Source organism: Rhinatrema bivittatum, chromosome 7 (assembly GCF_901001135.1).
Source record: "Rhinatrema bivittatum chromosome 7, aRhiBiv1.1, whole genome shotgun sequence".
Classification (NCBI taxonomy): domain Eukaryota; kingdom Metazoa; phylum Chordata; class Amphibia; order Gymnophiona; family Rhinatrematidae; genus Rhinatrema; species Rhinatrema bivittatum.
In genome coordinates this window covers 10,992,453-11,013,172 of record NC_042621.1, presented here as the reverse complement: position 1 = coordinate 11,013,172, position 20,720 = coordinate 10,992,453, and the positions used below count along the sequence as shown (strand labels likewise).

The 20,720-nt window shown below is 42.7% G+C and overlaps 1 protein-coding gene across 2 annotated transcripts in view; it reads left to right on the top strand.

Annotated features, from left to right (window-relative positions):
- Positions 1 to 19,522, top strand: part of CDYL2 (chromodomain Y like 2) — a 159,784-nt gene extending 140,262 nt beyond the window's left edge. For both annotated transcript variants that reach the window (XM_029608159.1, XM_029608158.1), the window contains exons 6-7: positions 9,206 to 9,349; positions 18,581 to 19,522. In XM_029608159.1, coding sequence (XP_029464019.1) covers positions 9,206 to 9,349; positions 18,581 to 18,739 — 303 coding nt within the window. In that variant the 3' untranslated portion in view covers positions 18,740 to 19,522. The remainder of the gene's footprint in view (positions 1 to 9,205; positions 9,350 to 18,580) is intronic.
- Positions 19,523 to 20,720: the final 1,198 nt, after the last annotated feature.

The following is a 20,720-nucleotide window of genomic DNA, read 5'->3' as shown; positions in this document are numbered from 1 at the left end:
CTGTTTGTTTTCCATTCTTTTCCAAATAATTCCTAATCTTCTGTTTGCTTTTATTTGACTGCACAGAGTTGAGGATTTCAGTGTATTGTCCACAATGAGATCAGTTTTGTGTACCTATAGTTAAGATTATTTTTCTTTTTGTGCATCACTTTGCACTTGTCCTCATTAACTTTTATCTGCCATTTAGATGCTCAAGTTCTGCAGTTTCTCCTAGTCTGCTTGTGTTTTAACTACTTTTAATATTTTTGTGTCATCTACAAATGTGATCACTTCTCTTATTGCTCCCTTTCCCTTTAAACAACACCGGACCTAGAACAAGTCTCTGAGTCATTTCACTGTTTACCTCTTTCCATTAGGAAAACTGACCATTTAGTCCTGCTCTTTATTTTATATCTTAGAACCAGATCCACAGTAAGACCTCACCTCCAATTTCATGATTTTTTAGTTTTCTGAAAAGCCTCTCATGAGGGACTATCAAATGCCTTCTCAAAATCCAAATATACACTATATGTCAGTTGGCTCACCTTTGAACACATGCTTATTTACATTGTCAAAGAATTGTAATAAATTAGTAAGGCATGACCCTCCTTTGCTAAATCCATGATGGTTCTTCCCCTTTAAACTATGTTTATCCATATGTTTAGTAATTTTGTTCTTAGCCATAGCATCCATCATTTTACAAGTTGAGTATTCCATAGTAACTTGCGTCATCCCTGGCACCTTTTTTGAAAATCAGTGTTATACTGGCTAACCCTGCTTCCAATCCTCATGTACTGGGGCAGATTGGAATTGTAAGTTACAGATTACTAGTAGCAGGTCTGAAATTTCATATTTTAGTTTGTCAATTTGCTCTATTACCTCTTCAATATTCACATTGATGTGCTTCAGTTCCACCAAATCATCACAGACAAAAAATGATTCTGGTATAAGTATGCCCCCAGAATCCTCCATGTCTGCTTTAGTCTTCTCCTCCCTCAATGCTTGTTTTACCCCCTGGTCATCTAACAGCCCACCTGATTCTCTTACAGGTTTCCTGTTTTTAATATATTTAAAAAATCTTTTGTAATTAGTTTTTTGTCCATATAGCAAGTTTGCCCAATTGTTTTACATCTAACATCAATGCTTATGTACCTTCCTATTTTCCTCGTTAGCTTCTGCTTTCCATTTTATAGAGGATGCATTTTTAGCTTTAATAATCTTTTTTACAGAATCATTTAGCCATTGTGGGAGACATTTGTAGTTTTTTTTACCTTTTATAATTTGTGGAAAACATTTTATCTGGGCTTCCAAGATGATACTATTAAACAATCCCTATGCCTTATGCAGACATTTAACCCTTGTAACTGCTCCTTTTAATTTCTTTCTAACTAGCCTCTTCATTTTTTTCAAAGTCATACATTTTAAAGTCATATGTTTCTGCAGTAGTTGTATTTATTATTTTCTCTCCAGTGATTATGTCAAATTTTGAATACATTATGGTCACTATTTCCAATCGGCTCCACACCATTACCCTTTGCACCAGATCCTATATTTCAGTGGGATTTCCACTACAGTTTACCTTCTTTATTAAAGTTTCTGTTCAGTATGTTGAGGGCTGGAAGGCTCATCTGCATACTGCTCCCAGCATCCCCCGGGAGAGGACTCCAGGGGTCACAGTGAGCGATCCAGGCTTTGAGCTCCACAGCCCCAGCTTCCAGAGATCCTGCATCCTTTGCAGTAGAAGAGGACCGGAAGACTCATCTGCATATTGCTCCCAGCCTCCCCTGGGAGAGGACTTCAGAGGTCACAGCGAGCAATCCAGGCTTCAAACCACAGCCCCAGCTTCCAGAGGCCCCGCACCCTTTGCAGTAGAAGAGGACCGAAAGACACATCTGCATATTGCTCCCAGCATCCCCCGGAGAGGACTCCAGGGGTCACAGTGAGCAATCCAGGCTTCGAGCTCCACAGCCCCAGCTTACAGAAGCCTCGTACCGTTTGCATTAGGACCAGAAGCGCACACCTTTAGGTGCGTGAATCTCAAATCTCTCAATCCTTTGAGCAAAGATTAACTTATTGGTGGTTGAAGAGGATTGGAAAGTATAGCTTTGGAAATTCTTAGGACTTAAAATCGTTTGGAGAGAGGTTTAATAGTGAAATATATTATTTAGAGTTTGTGTATGTCTGAGATATAAGCATAAACAAGGTTTCCAGGTCAATTATATTGATTTATATACGCCACATAAATGATGTTATATATTGAAGTTAAGGTATGTAGGACTACTACCGACTGGATCTGCCTAACAGTCAGACCCAACATAGGAGGAGTCACATTGCTTTATTTAATAATTATTTAGAGTCGGACCGCCGACAAATGACTGCACAAAAGACGCCGTTCTGCTTGCCAGTTTGGGAATAACATTGAGGCTCTACCTTTGAGGATTTAAAAGAATCGACCCCTGAAGCAGGACCTGAATGGTCCGAAACGTGATCACGACGGGACTTCATCTCTATCCCACTTTGAGCTAAGTACTGCAATGATTTGCGCGTGATTTTATTGCTAAACAAAAGCTGATTGTGGCTTTGTTTAAAATTTTCATTTCCTATGGCAATATTTTTTGAAAAAGACTCTAAATAATTATTAAATAAAGCAATGTGACTCCTCCTATGTTGGGTCTGACTGTTAGGCAGATCCAGTCGGTAGTAGTCCTATATACCTTAACTTCAATATATAACATCATTTATGTGGCGTATATAAATCAATATAATTGACCTGGAAACCTTGTTTTTGTTTGTATTGATACTCCCGGTTTCTAGAAAATTGGGCTTGTCTGTTGAGATATAAGCATGCCAGAGGGAGTTAATTCTAGTCTCTGTCTTTCCCTCCCACCTAGCTCAACCCTTGATTTTTAGGCAAGAGACACTTTTTCAGTAAAAATCAATCAGGCTTTTTTATCTAAATCATAATATTGCACCAGTCCTTATTGAAAGTTTAATCATCCTCTTGTAGATCACTAGCAGATCCACCTATAAATTTAAAGTACTCTAATTCCAACTCCCATAGCAACCTAAACTTAACTAGGAATTCAACAAAATTAAGATGAAGGCAGCAGTCCAGCAGCAAGAGGGGTGCTTTCCAGTCTTTTGCATCAAGTGTCATATGTCTTACCCACCAGTGACAGATCGTATGTGCACATCCAGTGCAAAGAAATCCTGGCTGTCAGAGAATGAGTCCAGTTTCTGGAGGCTAAAGAGGCAGACCTGGAGGAGCTGAGGCAGACAGAGAGGTACATTGATGAAACCTTCAGGGACATAGTAGCCAAGTCCCAAATCCAGTCTGGCAGCCCTGGTGCTGCCTTTGATCAGAAAGGTCTCCCGGTTTGAGAGCATCACTCTGCTGTAGCAGCAAGTGATCCTGCAGCAAGAACCTGCTCTCCACTAAGGACAAGTCTCTCGGGGCTACTGTCCAGGAGGAAAGGGTTAGGTCGGCCATCATATTTGGTAATTTAGTTATTAGAAATGTAGATAACTAGGTGATTGGTGGACATGAGGACCGCCTTGTAACTTACTTGCCTGGGGCGAAGTTGGTGGACCTCACGCATCACCTAGATAGGATTGTAGACATTGCTGGGGAGGAGCTGGCTGTCATGGTAGATGTGGGCATCAATGACATAGGAAAATGTGGAAGAGAGGTTCTAGAAACAAAATTTAGGATTTTAGGTAGAAAGCTAGAATCCAGAACCTCCAGGGTAGCATTCTCTGAAATGCTCCCTCTTCCACGTGCAGGTCACCAGAGGCAGGCAGAGCTCCGAAGTCTCAATGCGTGGATGAGAGGGATTCAGTTTTGTAAGGAAATGGACAACCTTTTGGGGAAGGGGGAGACTTTTTTGAAAGGACAGGCTCCACCTTAACCAGAGTGGAACCAGGGTGCTCGCACTAACTTTCAAAAAGGAGATAGAGCAGTTTTTAATCTAGAGCAAGGGGTAAAGCAGACAGATACTCAGCAGTGCATAGTTCGGAGGAATGTATCTTTGAAGGATACTAATGAAACAGGAGAGCATCCCAACAGAGAGGTTCCAATAAAAGCAAAAGTGGTCCATGTGCCTATAAGTAAAGAATCACCTGAGCTAAAAAATTCCAAATTGTCCATATCAACTGAAAAGCAGGTTGTGAATACAAACAAAAAATGCACTTTGAAATGTGTGCATGCCAATGCCAGAAGTCTAAGAAGTAAGATGGGAGAGTTAGAATGTATAGCAGTGAATGATGAGATATACATAATTGGCATCACGGAGACCTGGTGGATGGGGGACAACCAGTGGGACAGTGCTATATCAGGGTACAAATTATATCACAATAATAGGAAGGATCAACTTGATGGTATAGAGTCCTAGAGGGGTCCACACCATTATCCTTTGTCCTGGAGGGTATAGAGTCCAACAGGATAAAGATTCTACAAGAGACTAATTGCTCAGTAGAATCTATATGGGTAGAAATCCCATGTGTGTGTTGAGTAAGAGTATAGTGATAGGAGTATACTACCGTCCACCTGGCCAAAATGAAATGCTAAGAGAGATCAGGGAAGTTAACCAATTGGCAGGGCAGTAATGGAGATTTCAATTACACCAATATTGACAGGGTAAATGTAACATCAGGACATGCTAGAGCAGGGGTGGGCAATTCCAGTCCTCGAGGGCCACAAACCTGTTGAGGTTTTAGGATATCCTAATGAATATGCATGACATAGATTTGCATACAACTGAGGCAGAGTGCATGCAAATCTTTCTCATGCATATTCATTAGGGATATCCTGAAAACCAGACTGGTTTGTGGCCCTCGAGGACCGGAACTGCCCACCCCTGTGCTAGAGGCATAAAATTCTTGGATGGAATAAACGACTGTTGCGCCCGTCAGTCGCAGACGGCTACGACCTTTGGTGCTCACCACTTTTTGCCCTGCAGCTCCAAGTCTAGGGAGGATGGCCGCTTCGGCTTCTACACGCCGCCCTCCATGGCATTCCCGGGACGACACTGGCGCTCCCGGCAGCCATGTTGCTTCTGGGGTGACCTAGGGCACGCACTCGCCTGCCCCCATCTTAACCACATCATGACGGGAACCTCGGGGGCATCCCCACCGCATGACATCACTGCCTAAATGTATATAATCTCCTCAGGCCAGCATACCAACGAGTTAGCGAGGATTCCGGTCCTGCTCAATTCCGCCATACTGGGAGTTCTCTGTTCCTGTGCTTCTGTCTGAGTGATCTAGGTACCCGCTCCTTGGGGACCTTGCCACACTCAGGGCTATCCACTCCTCGGAGAGCCATCTCTACTTGCCCCACTTCTCTAATCCAGTGAGTCTCTTCCTGTTTCCACAGACGACCCTTCAGTGCTCCTGTACCTCGGGTCTCCACTGTGCCTATCACTACAGCTGGCTACTCTGTCCAGAGTGAGTACTGGATCTGCTCTACAGCTTCCTCCTCCTTCTCTGTGTGGATTCTCGGGTTACCCCGCTCTGCGGACCACTACCGGATCCACACTGTCTTGGGCAAACATCTACTACCAGCCTCCGGCCTACCCCGCTCTGCAGACCACTACCGGAGACAGCCTGCACAAATCTCTACGAGAGAAGGTATTCCCCGGGTTACCCCGCGCTACAGACCACTGCCGGGACAACTTACACAAGTTTCATCTAGAGGAAGTATTCCCCGGCTTACTCCACGCTGCGGGCCACTACTGGAGAAACCAGCTTACAAGTCATCTATTCTGGACTGAGTCAATTAACCTGCTCCTCAGGTTATCTTGCTGTATAATAAAACTACTGCATCTGGTGTCCATCACTGCTGAGACCCCGCCTGTCGTGGTGAGTCCCCACAGGGCTCCTCCCTGTGGATGGAGTCAGTTCTTGCCACGGCCCAAGGGCCCACTAACTAGTTCTAAATACACAGAACGTAACAAACTGCTTCATGGAGCAATTGGTTCAGGAACCAACGAGAGAGTGAGCTATTCTAGATTTAATTCTTACTAGAATGCAGGATTTGGTGAGAGAGGTAACAGTGGTGGGGCCACTTCGCAATAGTGATCATAACATGATAATATATGAACTAATGACTGGAAGGGGGACAATATATAAATCTACAGCTCTAGCACTAAATTTTCAAAAGGGAATCTTTGATAAAATGAGGAAAATAGAAAAAACTGAAAGGTGCAGCTGCAAAGGTTAAAAGTGTACAACAGACATAGACATTGTTTAAAAATGCAATCTTAGAAGCACAGTCCACGCATTAAGAAAGGTGGGAGGAGGGCAAAAAAAAATACCAGCATGGTTAAAAGGTGAGGTGAAAGAGGCTATTTTAGCCAAAAAAAATCCTTCAAAAATTGGAAGATGGAACCATCTGAAGAAAATAGGAAAAAGCATAAGCATTGTCAAGTTAAGTGTAAAACATTGATAAGGCAGGCTAAGAGAGAATTTGAAATGAAGTTGGCCATAGAGGCAGAAACTCACAATAAAATTTTTTTTTTAATATATCTGAAGCAAGAAACCTGTGAAGGAGTCGGTTGGAAGATAAGGCCATTGCAGAAAGACTAAATTAATTCTTTGCTTCCGTGTTTACTAATGAGGATGTTGGGGAGATACCGGTTCCAGAGATGGTTTTCAAGGGTGATGAGTCAGATGAACTGAACCAAATCACTGTGAACCTGGAAGATGTAGTAGGCCAGATTGACAAACTAAAGAGTAGCAAATCACCTGGACTGGATTGTATGCACCCCAGGGTTCTGAAGGAACTCAAAAATGAAATTTAAGATCTGTTAGTTAAAATTTGTAACCTATCATTAAAATCATCCATTGTACCTGAAGACTGGAGGGTGGCCAATGAACCCCAATATTTAAAAAGAGTTTCAGGGGTGATCCAGGAAACTATAGACCAGTGAGCCTGACTTCAGCTGGAAAAATAGTGGAAACTATTCTAAAGATCAAAATCACAGAGCTTATAGAAAGACATGGTTTAATGGAACACAGTCAGCAAGGATTTACCCAAGGCAAGTCTTGCTCTCAAATCTGCTTCTTTTTTTGAAGGGGTTAATAAACATGTGGATAAAGGTGAACCGGTAGATGTAGTATATGTGGATTTTCAGAAGGCGTTTGACAAAGTCCCTCATGAGAGGCTTCAAAGAAAACTAAAAAGTGATGGGATAGGAGGCGGTAGCCTTTCATGGATTACAAACTGGTTAAAAGACAGGAAACAGAAAGTAGGATTAAATGGTCAATTTTCTCAGTGGAAAAAAACAGTGGAGTGCCTCAGGGATATGTACTTGCACTGGTGCTTTTCAATATATTTATAAATGATCTGGAAAGGAATACGATGAGTGAGGTAATCAAATTTGCAGATGATACAAAATTATTCAGAGTAGTTAAATCACAAGCGGATTGTGATAAATTGCAGGAGGACCTTGTGAAACTGGAAGATTGGGCATCCAAATGGCAGATGAAATTTAATGTGGACAAGTGCAAGGTGATGCATATAGGGAAAAATAACCCATGCTATAGTTACACGATGTTAGGTTCCATATTAGGAGCTACCACCCAGGAAAAAGATCTAGGCATCATAGTGGATAATACATTGAAATTGTCTGTTCAGTGTGCTGCGGCAGTCAAAAAAGAAAACAGAATGTTAGGAATTATTAGGAAGGGAATGATTAATAAAATGGAAAATGTCATAATGCCTCTGTATCGCTTCATGGTGAGACTGCACCTTGAATACTGTGTACAATTCTGGTCACCGCATCTCAAAAAAGATATAGTTGCGATGGAGAAGGTACAGAGAAGGATGACCAAAATGATAAAGGGGATGGAACAGCTCCCCTATGAGGAAAGGCTAAAGAAGTTAGGGCTGTTCAGCTCGGAGAAGAGACAACTGACGGGGGATATGATAGAGGTCTTTAAGATCATGAGAGGTCTAGAATAGGTAAATGTGGATTGGTTAATTACTCTTTCGGATAATAGAAGGATTAGTGGGCACTCTATGAAGTTAGCCAGTAGCACATTTAAAACTAATTGGAGAAAATTTGTTTTCACTCGGTGCACAATTAAGCTCTGGAATCTATTGCCAGAGGACATGGTTAGTGCAGTTTGGGGCAGATTTTCAAAGGGTTACGCGCATAACCCTGAGAAAGTGCCCCTGTGCACACCGAGCCTGTTTTGCATAGGCTCGGTGCGCGCGTGTGTCCCGGAGCTTTGAAAAAGGGGTGGGAAGGGGGGCGGGGCGCCGGTCCGAGGCCGTGCCAGGGGATCGTGCGCCGGCAGCTGGCGGCGCGCGCAAGTTATGCTTGCCAGAGGCAGGCGTAAAAAGGACAACAAAGGTAGGGGGGGTGAATTTAGGTAGGGCTGGGGGGCAGATTAGATAGTGGAAGGGAGGGGAAGGTGGGGAGAGCGGGAGGGAAAGGGGAAAGCCAACTGGGCTCCCCTAGGGCTCAGCACACGCAAGGTGCACATGTGTGCACCCCTTGCGCACGCCAACCCCAGATTTTATAACATGCGCGCGCAGCTGCGCGCGCATGTTATAAAATCGGGGGTAGATTTGTGCGCACAAATTTACGCCTGCGCGTATGTTATAAAATCTGGCCCTTAGTGTAGCTGGGTTTTAAAAAAGGTTTGGATAAGTTCTTGGAGGAGAAGTCCATTAACTGCTATTAATCAAGAAAACTTAGGGAATAGCCACTGCTATTAACTGCATCAGTAGCATGGGATCTTCATAGTGTTTGGGTGCTTGCCAGGTTCTTATGGCCTGGATTGGCCACTGTTGGAAACAGGATGCTGGGCTTGATGGACCCTTGGTCTGACCCAGTATGGCATTTTCTTATGTTCTTATGAGTCTGGCTGGTTTATCCATTCCTTCTATATGTAAGAATAGATTTCTGAGGATGCCTTTAGTTTTGAAAGAATAGAGATTTTCAACATAAAAACATCAAGTAAGCATCCTTTTTACATGGATCCTGTCGTGGAAATGAACTCCACAGGGAATTATGGAACCATAACTGGGAGAGCCACAGAGGCAATTTTCTCAGTTCTCTGTAATGCTCGACTGTTGTCAAGCAACTGTCCCTTACATAAAAGGGTAGTAGCAGTATTACATTTATATTTCATTCATAGGCATAGTGGTAATTTGATGCCACTGATGGAAGACTCTTCAAGCTTGTAAATCTGCTAGAATGAGCTTTTTCTTTTTCAGGCAAATGAAATGTTGTTTTGCGGGAGAAAGCTCACAGCCCAGGAAGCCTGCAGCAGAGGGCTTGTGTCACAGGTATTTTGGCCAACGACGTTTAGCCAAGAAGTGATGTTACGGGTCAAAGAAATGGCATCGTGCAGTGCAGTGGTAAGAAAATCATTTACTGCTGAAGCAAAGGGCGATATTTACAACTTTTATTAATATGTTTAAGGTGCTCAATAGGTTTATTTGTTTTAATTATTTTATTTTAGTAAGTTTTTTAATTTAACACAAGCATACTTGTAACAGATAAAAGAGGAGAGATGTAATACAATGTAGCCTTAAAGAAACTCTGTAATCACAATGTAATACCCCTTGCACAATCCTCAAGGTAATAAAAGAATAGAGGGGAGACAAAAAAAAAAAAAGGAGCAAATTTACATTGCAGTAAGAAATAATAAGAAAAAAGCTGAGAGGCATAACAACACCATTATTCCAAAACCGAGTCGTCACAGGTAGCTAATTGTTGGCACGAGAATCCGGGAAATACCTCAGTGGAGAAGGTTCAAAATATACACAGTTAGCATTATGAAGTTTCACTAAACATTTACATGGACATCTCAATATAAACTCTGCACCAGAAACCTCTGAACACACAAAGGTCGATTTTAAAAGCCCAACTCGTGCCAAAGCTGGGAGTTACGCGTGTGTCTCGGGACAGCACATGCCACATGGATTTTAAAAAGCACGTGAGTATGCATGTATCTCCTGGTACACGCACAAATCAGAAACTTTAAAAAGGGGCGAGGTTTGGGCAGAGCATGGGTGGGAAATGGGCGCACCGGGGTCCCCTACTGCGTAACTGTATGTTACGTTCTGTGTGTAAACTAGGCAGTGGGCCCTTGGGTCGTGGAAGAGATGACTCCACCCACAGGGAGGAGCCCTGTGAGGACTCACCACAACAAGCAGGATCTCAGCTGTGATAGACAACAGTGGCAATAGCTTTATTATGCAGCAAGAATAACCCGAGGAGCGGGTTAATATATTCAGTCCAAGTATATAGCCTGCAAGCAGGCTTCTTCGGTAGTGGTCCGCAGAGCGTGGTAATCCAGGAGATACTTGCTCTACGTGAGACTTGTGCTGATGGTCTAAGGAAGTGGTCCACAGTGCGGGATAGGCCGGAGACTGAAGCTGGGAGACTTCAATTACCCCAATATAGACTGGGTAAATGTATCATCGGGTCACGCTAGAGAGATAACCTTCCTGGATGGAATAAATGATAGCTTTATGGAGCAATTGGTTCAGGAACCGACGAGAGAGGGAGCAATTTTAGATCTAATTCTCAGTGGAGCACAGGACTTGGTGAGAGAGGTAACGGTGGTGGGGCCGCTTGGCAATAGTGATCATAATATGATCAAATTTGATTTAATGACTGGAAAAGGAACAGTGTGCAAATCCAAGGCTCTCGTGCTAAACTTTCAAAAGGGAAACTTTGATAAAATGAGAAAAATTGTTAGAAAAAAACTGAAAGGAGCAGCTACAAAAGTAAAAAATGTCCAAGAGGCGTGGTCATTGTTAAAAAATACCATTCTAGAAGCACAGTCCAGATGTATTCCACACATTAAGAAAGGTAGAAAGAAGGCAAAACAACTACCAGCATGGTTAAAAGGTGAGGTGAAAGAAACTATTTTAGCCAAAAGATCTTCATTCAAAAATTGGAAGAAGGATCCAACAGAAGAAAATAGGATAAAGCATAAACATTGGCAAGTTAAATGTAAGACATTGATAAGACAGGCTAAGAGAGAATTTGAAAAGAAAATGGCTGTAGAGGCAAAAACTCACAGTAAAAACTTTTTAAAATATATCCGAAGCAGAAAGCCTGTGAGGGAGTCAGTTGGACCGTTAGATGATCGAGGGGTTAAAGGGGCACTTAGAGAAGATAAGGCCATCGCGGAAAGATTAAATGATTTCTTTGCTTCGGTGTTTACTGAAGAGGATGTTGGGGAGGTACCCGTACTGGAGAAGGTTTTCATGGCTAATGATTCAGATGGACTGAATCAAATCACGGTGAACCTAGAAGATGTGGTAGGCCTGACTGACAAACTGAAGAGTAGTAAATCACCTGGACCGGATGGTATACACCCCAGAGTTCTGAAGGAACTAAAAAATGAAATTTCAGACCTATTAGTAAAAATTTGTAACTTATCATTAAAATCATCCATTGTACCTGAAGACTGGAGGATAGCAAATGTAACCCCAATATTTAAAAAGGGCTCCAGGGGTGATCCGGGAAACTACAAACCGGTTAGCCTGACTTCAGTGCCAGGAAAAATAGTGGAAAGTGTTCTAAACATCAAAATCACAGAACATATAGAAAGACATGGTTTAATGGAACAAAGTCAGCATGGCTTTACCCAGGGCAAATCTTGCCTCACAAATCTGCTTCACTTTTTTGAAGGAGTTAATAAGCATGTGGATAAAGGTGAACCGGTAGATATAGTATACTTGGATTTTCAGAAGGCGTTTGACAAAGTTCCTCATGAGAGGCTTCTAGGAAAAGTAAAAAGTCATGGGATAGGTGGCGATGTCCTTTCGTGGATTGCAAACTGGCTAAAAGACAGGAAACAGAGAGTAGGATTAAATGGGCAATTTTCTCAGTGGAAGGGAGTGGACAGTGGAGTGCCTCAGGGATCTGTATTGGGACCCTTACTTTTCAATATATTTATAAATGATCTGGAAAGAAATACGACGAGTGAGATAATCAAATTTGCAGATGACACAAAATTGTTCAGAGTAGTTAAATCACAAGCAGATTGTGATAAATTGCAGGAAGACCTTGTGAGACTGGAAAATTGGGCATCCAAATGGCAGATGAAATTTAATGTGGATAAGTGCAAGGTGATGCATATAGGGAAAAATAACCCATGCTATAATTACACAATGTTGGGTTCCATATTAGGTGCTACAACCCAAGAAAGAGATCTAGGTGTCATAGTGGATAACACATTGAAATCGTCGGTACAGAGTGCTGCGGCCATCAAAAAAGCAAACAGAATGTTGGGAATTATTAGAAAGGGAATGGTGAATAAAACGGAAAATGTCATAATGCCTCTGTATCGCTCCATGGTGAGACCGCACCTTGAATACTGTGTACAATTCTGGTCGCCGCATCTCAAAAAAGATATAATTGCAATGGAGAAGGTACAGAGAAGGGCTACCAAAATGATAAGGGGAATGGAACTACTCCCCTATGAGGAAAGACTAAAGAGGTTAGGACTTTTCAGCTTGGAGAAGAGACGACTGAGGGGGGATATGATAGAGGTGTTTAAAATCATGAGAGGTCTAGAACGGGTAGATGTGAATCGGTTATTTACTCTTTCGGATAGTAGAAAGACTAGGGGGCACTCCATGAAGTTAGCATGGGGCACATTTAAAACTAATCGGAGAAAGTTCTTTTTTACTCAACGCACAATTAAACTCTGGAATTTGTTGCCAGAGGATGTGGTTAGTGCAGTTAGTATAGCTGTGTTTAAAAAAGGATTGGATAAGTTCTTGGAGGAGAAGTCCATTACCTGCTATTAAGTTCACTTAGAGAATAGCCACTGCCATTAGCAATGGTAACATGGAATAGACTTAGTTTTTGGGTGCTTGCCAGGTTCTTGTGGCCTGGATTGGCCACTGTTGGGGACGGGATGCTGGGCTTGATGGACCCTTGGTCTGACCCAGTATGGCATTTTCTTATGTTCTTATGAAGTTGCACAAGATAATACAGATCCGGTAATGGCCCACAGCGTGGGGTAACCTGGGGAGTACCTTCTCTTGATGAAGCTTTGTGCTAGCAATCTCCTGTAGTGGTCCGCAGCACGGGGTAGGCCAGACGCCAGTGGTAATGGTTGCACAAGACTTTATGGATCCGGTAGTGGTCCGCAGAGCGGGGTAACCTGAGAATCCACACGATGAAGGAAGAGTAGGTCCAGTACTCACTCAGAGTCAGAGGAAGCCAGATGTAGAGTAGGCACCAAGGAGACCCGGAACAGGTGCACTGGAGGGTCATCCAAGGAACGGTGATGAAGTTCACTGGAAGGAAGGTGTGAGACAGGTAAAGATGACTCTCCGAGGAGCGGATAGCCCTAGGTGCAACCATGCTCCCGAGGAGCGAGTACTGAGATCACCCAGACAGGAACAGCAAGACGAACAGCAAGACGAAATCCCAGAGGGGAGAGTTCTGAACAAATGGGGCAAGCCCTAAGTTTCCAGATGATTTCCCTCAATATAAAGGCTCCACAATTGTTTCATTGGATATTCTTCATTTTGGTAAATTTGATGAAGCTTTGTGCTAGCGATCTCCAGTAGTGGTCCGCAGCGCGGGGTAGGCTGGATGCCAGTGGTAATGGTTGCCATGGGCAACAGTAATGGTTGCCATGAGCAACAGTATGGATCCGGTAGTGGTCCGCAGAGCGGGGTAACCCGAGAATCCACACGATGAAGGAAGAGTAGGTCCAGTACTCTCTCAGAGTCAGAGGAAGCCAGATGTAGAATAGGCACCGAGGAGACCCGAAACAGTTGCACTTGAGGGTCGTCCTGGGAACGGTGATGAAGCTCACTGGAAGGAAGGTGAGACAAGTAAAGATGGCTCTCTGAGGAGCGAATAGCCCTAGGTGCAACAAGGCCCCCGAGGAGCGGGTACCGAGATCACCCAGACAGGAACAGCAAGATGAAGACCCAGAGTGGCGGAATAAGCAGGACAGGAATCCTTGCTAACTTGTAGCTTGGATGGTCAGCTGAGTTTAAGTATAATAAGCGGATGACGTCATGTGGTGGGACACCCTCGAGGTTCCTGCCATGACACGCACAAGAAGGGAGCAGGCGCGTGCATGAGTGCCCTAGGTTACCCCGGATGCAAGATGGCTGCCGGGAGCGCCCACGCTGTCCCAGGCACGCCATGGAGGTCGTCATGTGGAAGCAGAGGCAGCCATCCTCCCTAGACTCGGTGCTGTAGGAAGAAAAGAGGTAAGCAACAAAGGTCGCAGCCGACTGCGACCGACAGGCGCAACACTTTACTTCTGCTTTGGACAGCATGCAAGTGTTCAAATAAAAAAAAGCTAGGCAAGTCAGGGCGTTTAAGGGTTGAGTTTAAAAGGGCAAAAGGGAGGCTGAATAACAGGGGGAGGGTTAGGGAATCCGATCCGTTAACTGGGCAAACTGGGAGTGAACTGGGAAAGAGGGCTATTGCGTCAGTGTGTGTATCTAATAGAATCCCCCTCTCTTACATGGTAGAACCATCATTTGCGCACATGGATACACCTGCAGCTGGTTTTATTTCATACTTGCATATATGTGTGTATGTTAGAAAATGGCCACATCTGTGCATACATGTGCGCCTGTGTGGCTGTTTGAAAGTTACCGTCATAGAAAGAAAATTTTTTTCCCCGATCTTGGGTAGCCCTGCTAATATCAGGGTATATCCATATTTTCTGTCCATGAAATGGGACTAACCTATTATGAAAGAAAAATCTAAGCACAGAATTTCTGTCATTGACAAAAAAAAAAAAAGTTACCAAAAGTGTTCCTCTTTTTGAAACTGTGAGGATTCTAGAAAATTTGTGAAATTTAAAGTAGGCTCTTAGACCTGATATCCACTGGTTCCTAGATCCCTCGTTGGCAAATAGTAAGCCTTAGAGATAAATGGCATAGCTTCAGATGGGATCTTCAGAACATCCGCCAGGGAAGTAAATTCAACAATAGGAAAGTTAAATACCCTCAAATTTAGAGTTCTAATGAAATTTTCAGTATTCTCCAGTATCTTCATATGTACCATTTCACTCTGGACCAAACCATGTTGAATGTTCCGCATCCTAGATAAACGAGTATCCAGGGTTTCAAATTTGACTCCATGAGAGACAACAAGGTCCTCAGTAGCTTGCACATGACAATTGGTATCCATTGTGACATTTATTAAAGAGGAAACAATTCCAGGGAAACTAGAGCATTCCAAACTTCCTCTAAAGTAGTGACAAGAGGTTTGATTAGAGTCCTTCTTTGAACAGAGCTTACCCTGAGATCATCACCAGATTTACACTCGTCTCTACTGATGTTGCCCACATCCCCTTGAAGCACTGGAGTCGATCCAGAGTTACTGCTCCAGGCAGGAGAGAAGCAATTTCCCCAACAGTGGTATGAGCTTCCGTAGTGACCACATGTCCAAGCACAGCTAAGTCCCGACTGATTCCGGGACTATCCGCCAGCAAGTCTGCTCCTACGGGTGTCAAACAAAAAAGAAAGGACTTAATGATGTCCCCTCAGCCAGCAGTGTTGGCGTTCGCTCACCGTCAGGCACCACAATGGCTCTCACTCCCAGGCAAATCAATGGTGTTGGGGTAAAAACCTCATCCATCCATGGCTAGAAAGGGTCTGCTGAGGGAGATGCTTGTATATTCTCCCTCAGTTTAGTCTTCCATTAGTATGTGACATAATTAATGCAAAAAAGCAGCAAGAAAGGTGGCGAGATTTTGAAGCACATCCTCTCAAACCACAGCTATCTTGGTCTCCCTATGCTCAATAGGTTTCTTACCAGATATTGTTGTTCATCAGTATTTTTGGTGAAGAATTACTGTGTGCTTTCATAGTGACTGGAAGATGCTGCCTTCCAAATCTGAAGTCCTTTTGATTTCCTTTCAGGAAATAAATAAGTGTAGGCAATTTGTTTCTAATATAGATGTCTACATCATGGCTTACACTAATTGGCACCCTGGATGCCAGTCTTGAGTAGAAAGATCTATGATGAACCGGTGTGGAGATGGTTCCTCGGATATGTTGGTGGGGCAGTGTGGGGAGTTAGTGGTGATGGTGTTGCTACTATATGTGCTAAAATAGGGGTAGATTTTAAAAGGTTTCGCGTGCACATGGATGCCCGCAAGTTATAAAATCGGGGGTCGGTGCATGCAAGGGTATGCACAATTGTGCAACTTGTGCATGCCGACGCCCATGGCCTTCCTCCCGTCCCCTCACAGGCCGCTCCGATTTCGGAGCGGACTCGGAGGCAACTTCCCAACCCCCTAACTTAACCTACCTTCCCCTAATCCTCCCGCCCCCTAGCCCTCACCTAGACCCCCCCCGACCTTTGTTTTACCTGTTGCGCCTGCCTCTGGGCAGGCGCAGGTTGCATGCGCCAGCAGCCTGCCAGCACGCGATCCCCCAACACAGCAGCAAATGGCTGCTGTGCCGGGAGCCTCTGACCCCGCCCGTCCCCAGACCTCCTCGCCCCTTTTTCAAAGCCCCGGAACATACACACGTCCCGGGGCTTTACGTGCATCGCCGGGCCTTTCTAAAATAGGCCTGATGCGCGTAACCCCACCTACATGTGTACGCTTTTTAAAATCTACCCCATAGCGTTTAGGATTGAGCAGAAGGCTCCAGTTTTTTCCAGCACCATCTCCTTTAACAAAACACTACACTACTTTTTCACAGATCTGGCTAAGCCATTCAGTAACTAGGTGGATATCTTTCTTACTTGCATGAAGTTACCTTATTCTGCTTAAACCACATCTTGCACACAAACAAAATTAAAGTAGGAAAACTAGAACAGCTCTAAAGAATGCAACATTCTGCATTAAATAGAAACAGTTATTTACTATGTTCAATTTATTACAAAAATAAAGCCATACATAACTGATTAATAAAAAAAAACAGCATCTCAAAAGAAAAATGAGGATTCTGAGCTTGGTTGTCCTTAGTAAACTTGCGGTACCAAAACATATATGTATACACAAAATAACACTACTAGTTAGCCAAGAGGCATTTTGTTATCACCCAGATTTGTGTATAATGAGTATAAAAATTATTTGTTTAGAGGCAACTTCTTCCAACAAAACAAATAGGTCTAGAATGCCTTGGGTGATACTTGGATTTGGCAACATAAGGTCTGAATGTATAAAGCAACCAAGAAAGACAAAGCCAACAGAGAGTGCAGTAATCACAGCGAAACAGCGTAACACATGGCACTATCCCTTCATGATGCAATGTAGTGATTGATGCATTCCAGATGTGGACATCTGTATCCCAATTATAGAAGCTGATGTGAATTCCACATACCTGTTGTCTTTGGTTCACTGTGTCAAACCTTTCACACACAGCCACCAAAAAGGCCCGGGGTGACCAGTTTGTCTGCTAGGCTGATTCTGACCTTTTCTAGCCAATTCAACACTGATCTGTAGTTGCTCTGCCTGTCCTGGGTTGCTCAGAGCAACTTAGTCTGTTTGGCTCGTTCATCACTAGGAATATATTCTGGGTAGGGCATCAAATAAAAAAATTGAAATGTATGTGTGAAAAAGTTGAATTTTCTAAAATGGGACCTAATATTTTGCAATTATATTAGCCCCAGTCATTATTTTATGTATTTATTTAAGTCTTTTATATACCGACCATCGTTGTGAACATCTAATCGGTTTACATTAAAACAGAATGTAGCAACAGGCTTTACAAGAAACAGTGAACTATTAGCTAAATTTATAACAGCAATGTGGAAACAGTTATTACAATTAACGGGGGGCTTAGAGGGCGAAAAGGTAAGGGGGGTGGGTGCTAGGAAGTAATCGAGGAGGAGGATGGGGGGCGCTAGCAAATAATTTACAAAGGAGGAGACGTAGGTACTTTGGGGGGGAGGAGGATATGTACAACGAGGAGACTGGAGTTAGATTGGGGGTTTCAGGAAGTATACAACGAGGCGTAAGAACATTGAAGGTAGAGGGATAAATAGACCCCCTCTTGAAGCATTACCATGCCCATGCTCTTCCCATAGTTAGGTCTCTCAACTTTGATCATTGCCACCTGTATACCTCTACCGGTACTATTCAACCTTACTTACCACTTATTTGCATTTATCGTATCATTTATCCATGTTATTTGACGAATTTTGTCGTGTATTTTTATATATCTTTATATTTAATATCTAATACTTAATGATTTACGTTTTTTGTTCAATAATCTGTTAAACTGTTGATTGTTTAATGTAACGCTACACGTTCTCTGTTCACTACTCTGTCTATTGTTCAATGTAACGCCTCACCGGCGACAGTTGTGTTATATGGAAACCGACTTGATTTGATATGTATATCGAGAATGTCGGTATATAAAAACCCTAAATAAATAAATAAATACACAGAGTAGAGTGGGGTTAGATTGGGCGATTCGGGATATCTACGACGAGGAGATAAGAGCTACATTGGGGGTTACAGGGGAAGTAAAAGTCCAGCACATGATTACAAATACTACAAGCATATCTATATCCATTGATAAATAACCATGCATGACCAACATCTGGTAATACACAATTATATCCCATATATTTTTTGGCAGGATCTTTCATCGGTTGTAGTCACTGTGGACTATTTTCCCCCCTAGGTATTGGAAGAATCTAAATGCCTGGTGCGAAGCTTCCTGAAACATGTGCTTGAAGATGTGAATGAAAAAGAGTGCCAGATGTTAAAACAGCTGTGGAGCTCTTCCAAAGGACTCGATTCATTATTTAGCTACTTGCAAGACAAAATCTATGAAGTCTGAAGTCGTCATTCGTCTAAAGAAGAAAAGAAATTTTTTTTTTGTACAGATTTCAAGTCTCTCGCTTTCTTTGGTAGACCAACAGACTCATGGAGTATGGGAGAAGAGCTGGTGGTGGTGTGTTCGAACACCGCCTCAACTGCAGTTTCCTGACAAGGGTTTTGGAGAAGTCGCCAAGTTGCTTCCGGTTGGTTTACGATTTTCTCTAATAAATTAAAAAAAAAACAAAACGGTTGGGAGTAGGTTTGCTCAGCAGACATGTTCTGCTGGACACCACCTCTTCCATGCGATCGTGATGTGAAACTGTACATTCCACTTGCAGAAAAGCACTTATCTGGTTCCCTGAGGCCAGTTATATCATCTCTACCGGTTGGCCTCTCTGTCCTATAAATCTACGTCAGCCCATTTCAGCGGCCCATGACCTTTTAGTGCTCTGGTGAAAGTAGTAATTTTTGGGGAAAAAAAAAATGTTGGGACTGGCACTTTTGAAATACTTAAAAACATTTTTTAAATATATTATTTCTTTTTTGTGTACCAGGCCATCTAATAATTTATATGTAGAGTTTGTAAGGATTTTTATTTTCTTGGCAAAACTACAAGAAATGGTTTCCTCTTAAAGGAATTTAAATTTATTTATTTGTGTTCAAGCATTTGTTGCTTGCATATATATTATTTTCTTGCTGTATTTCCCGTTAATGGATTTATGATGTATCTGGGCTGACCGGCCCGTGCATTTTATCGGTTACGTTGACCAAAAAAAAACAAAATTAAAATCCCTCAAAGCTGTTGTGGATGCTAAGAGCGAATCAGTTTTACAGGTTCCTGGTGGAATAAAATAGTAGTTTGTGGGCATTAACCAACATCAATGGAATTGAAATGATGAGACTCTGCTTTCTGCTCTTAAAAGAAGGTGGCAGAGGTTTTCTTACAAACTGCTACTGTTGGGTCAGCTCTTTTTCCAACAACTTGGCTTTAATATCTGAATTTCCCGGGGTAAGCTTTCAAAAGCTTAAGCAACAATGTTCAAAAAATGCTCAGTGCCTAAATTAGTCACATTTTCTGTTGAGTTGAGCTATCTAAATTTTCAGTTGAGAAAAATCCCTAAATTTAGGCCTGCAATTCATTTACCTACATTTAGGAAGGAGCCTATCAGGGTCATTCATCAAATCGCCTTCAGGGCCCTAACACCCGTGACAACATGATAACATATGTGTTATTTATCGCAGCGCACGCTGCATATGCAAATTTGCAAAATGTATTCAGGTGGGTGGATTTTGGGAGGAGTAAATGAAAATGAGATGTAACGCTGCGTGGGATAGCACAACGCATGCATTATAAATGCTATCGCAGGCAATAATGCTGGAAACTACACCTTTTTTCCTAGTGTTATGACCTGTGCTAGCTGTGCAATATGCCTGAAAAGGGATTTTTCGCAAATTCCGTTTTGGGGAGGGGAGTGGAGTAGAGAGAGAGAGCCTCTGGGGTGGCACACATATTAGTCATCTCTTTATACCACTATAGGAGGGTCATCTAGTAACTCGAGGTGGTGGTGGTCTAGGTTTTTGGGGCCAGTTTTACATGCACAGGCAGACGTACAAACAGCAGTGTACACATCAGTGAAGATTTGATGTGATTTGGAATGAGGAAAGATACACAAAAATGAGATTTCTACAATGGACTCTCGCCCTAGCTTGATGCACTCTCTACCTGGGACTATTATGAGAGCCTTATAAAGAATCTCTCTCTGCCCAAAACAAAGTTGCAGTAACTCTAAAATTTACCTAACCACACCCCTTTTTTTTTTATCATGGGTGAAATTCATGCAAAATTTATAGCATTTTCATAAATCTAGGGGGTATGTTAGGTGCCTAGTGCTAAAAATCAGGGCTAGGTCCCTAATGATTTTCTTCCACCCCTGTAGTTGCCTACTTTTTGAGCTCCTAAATTTCGGTGCCTAGCAAAATCAGTGGCCTACATTTTAGAT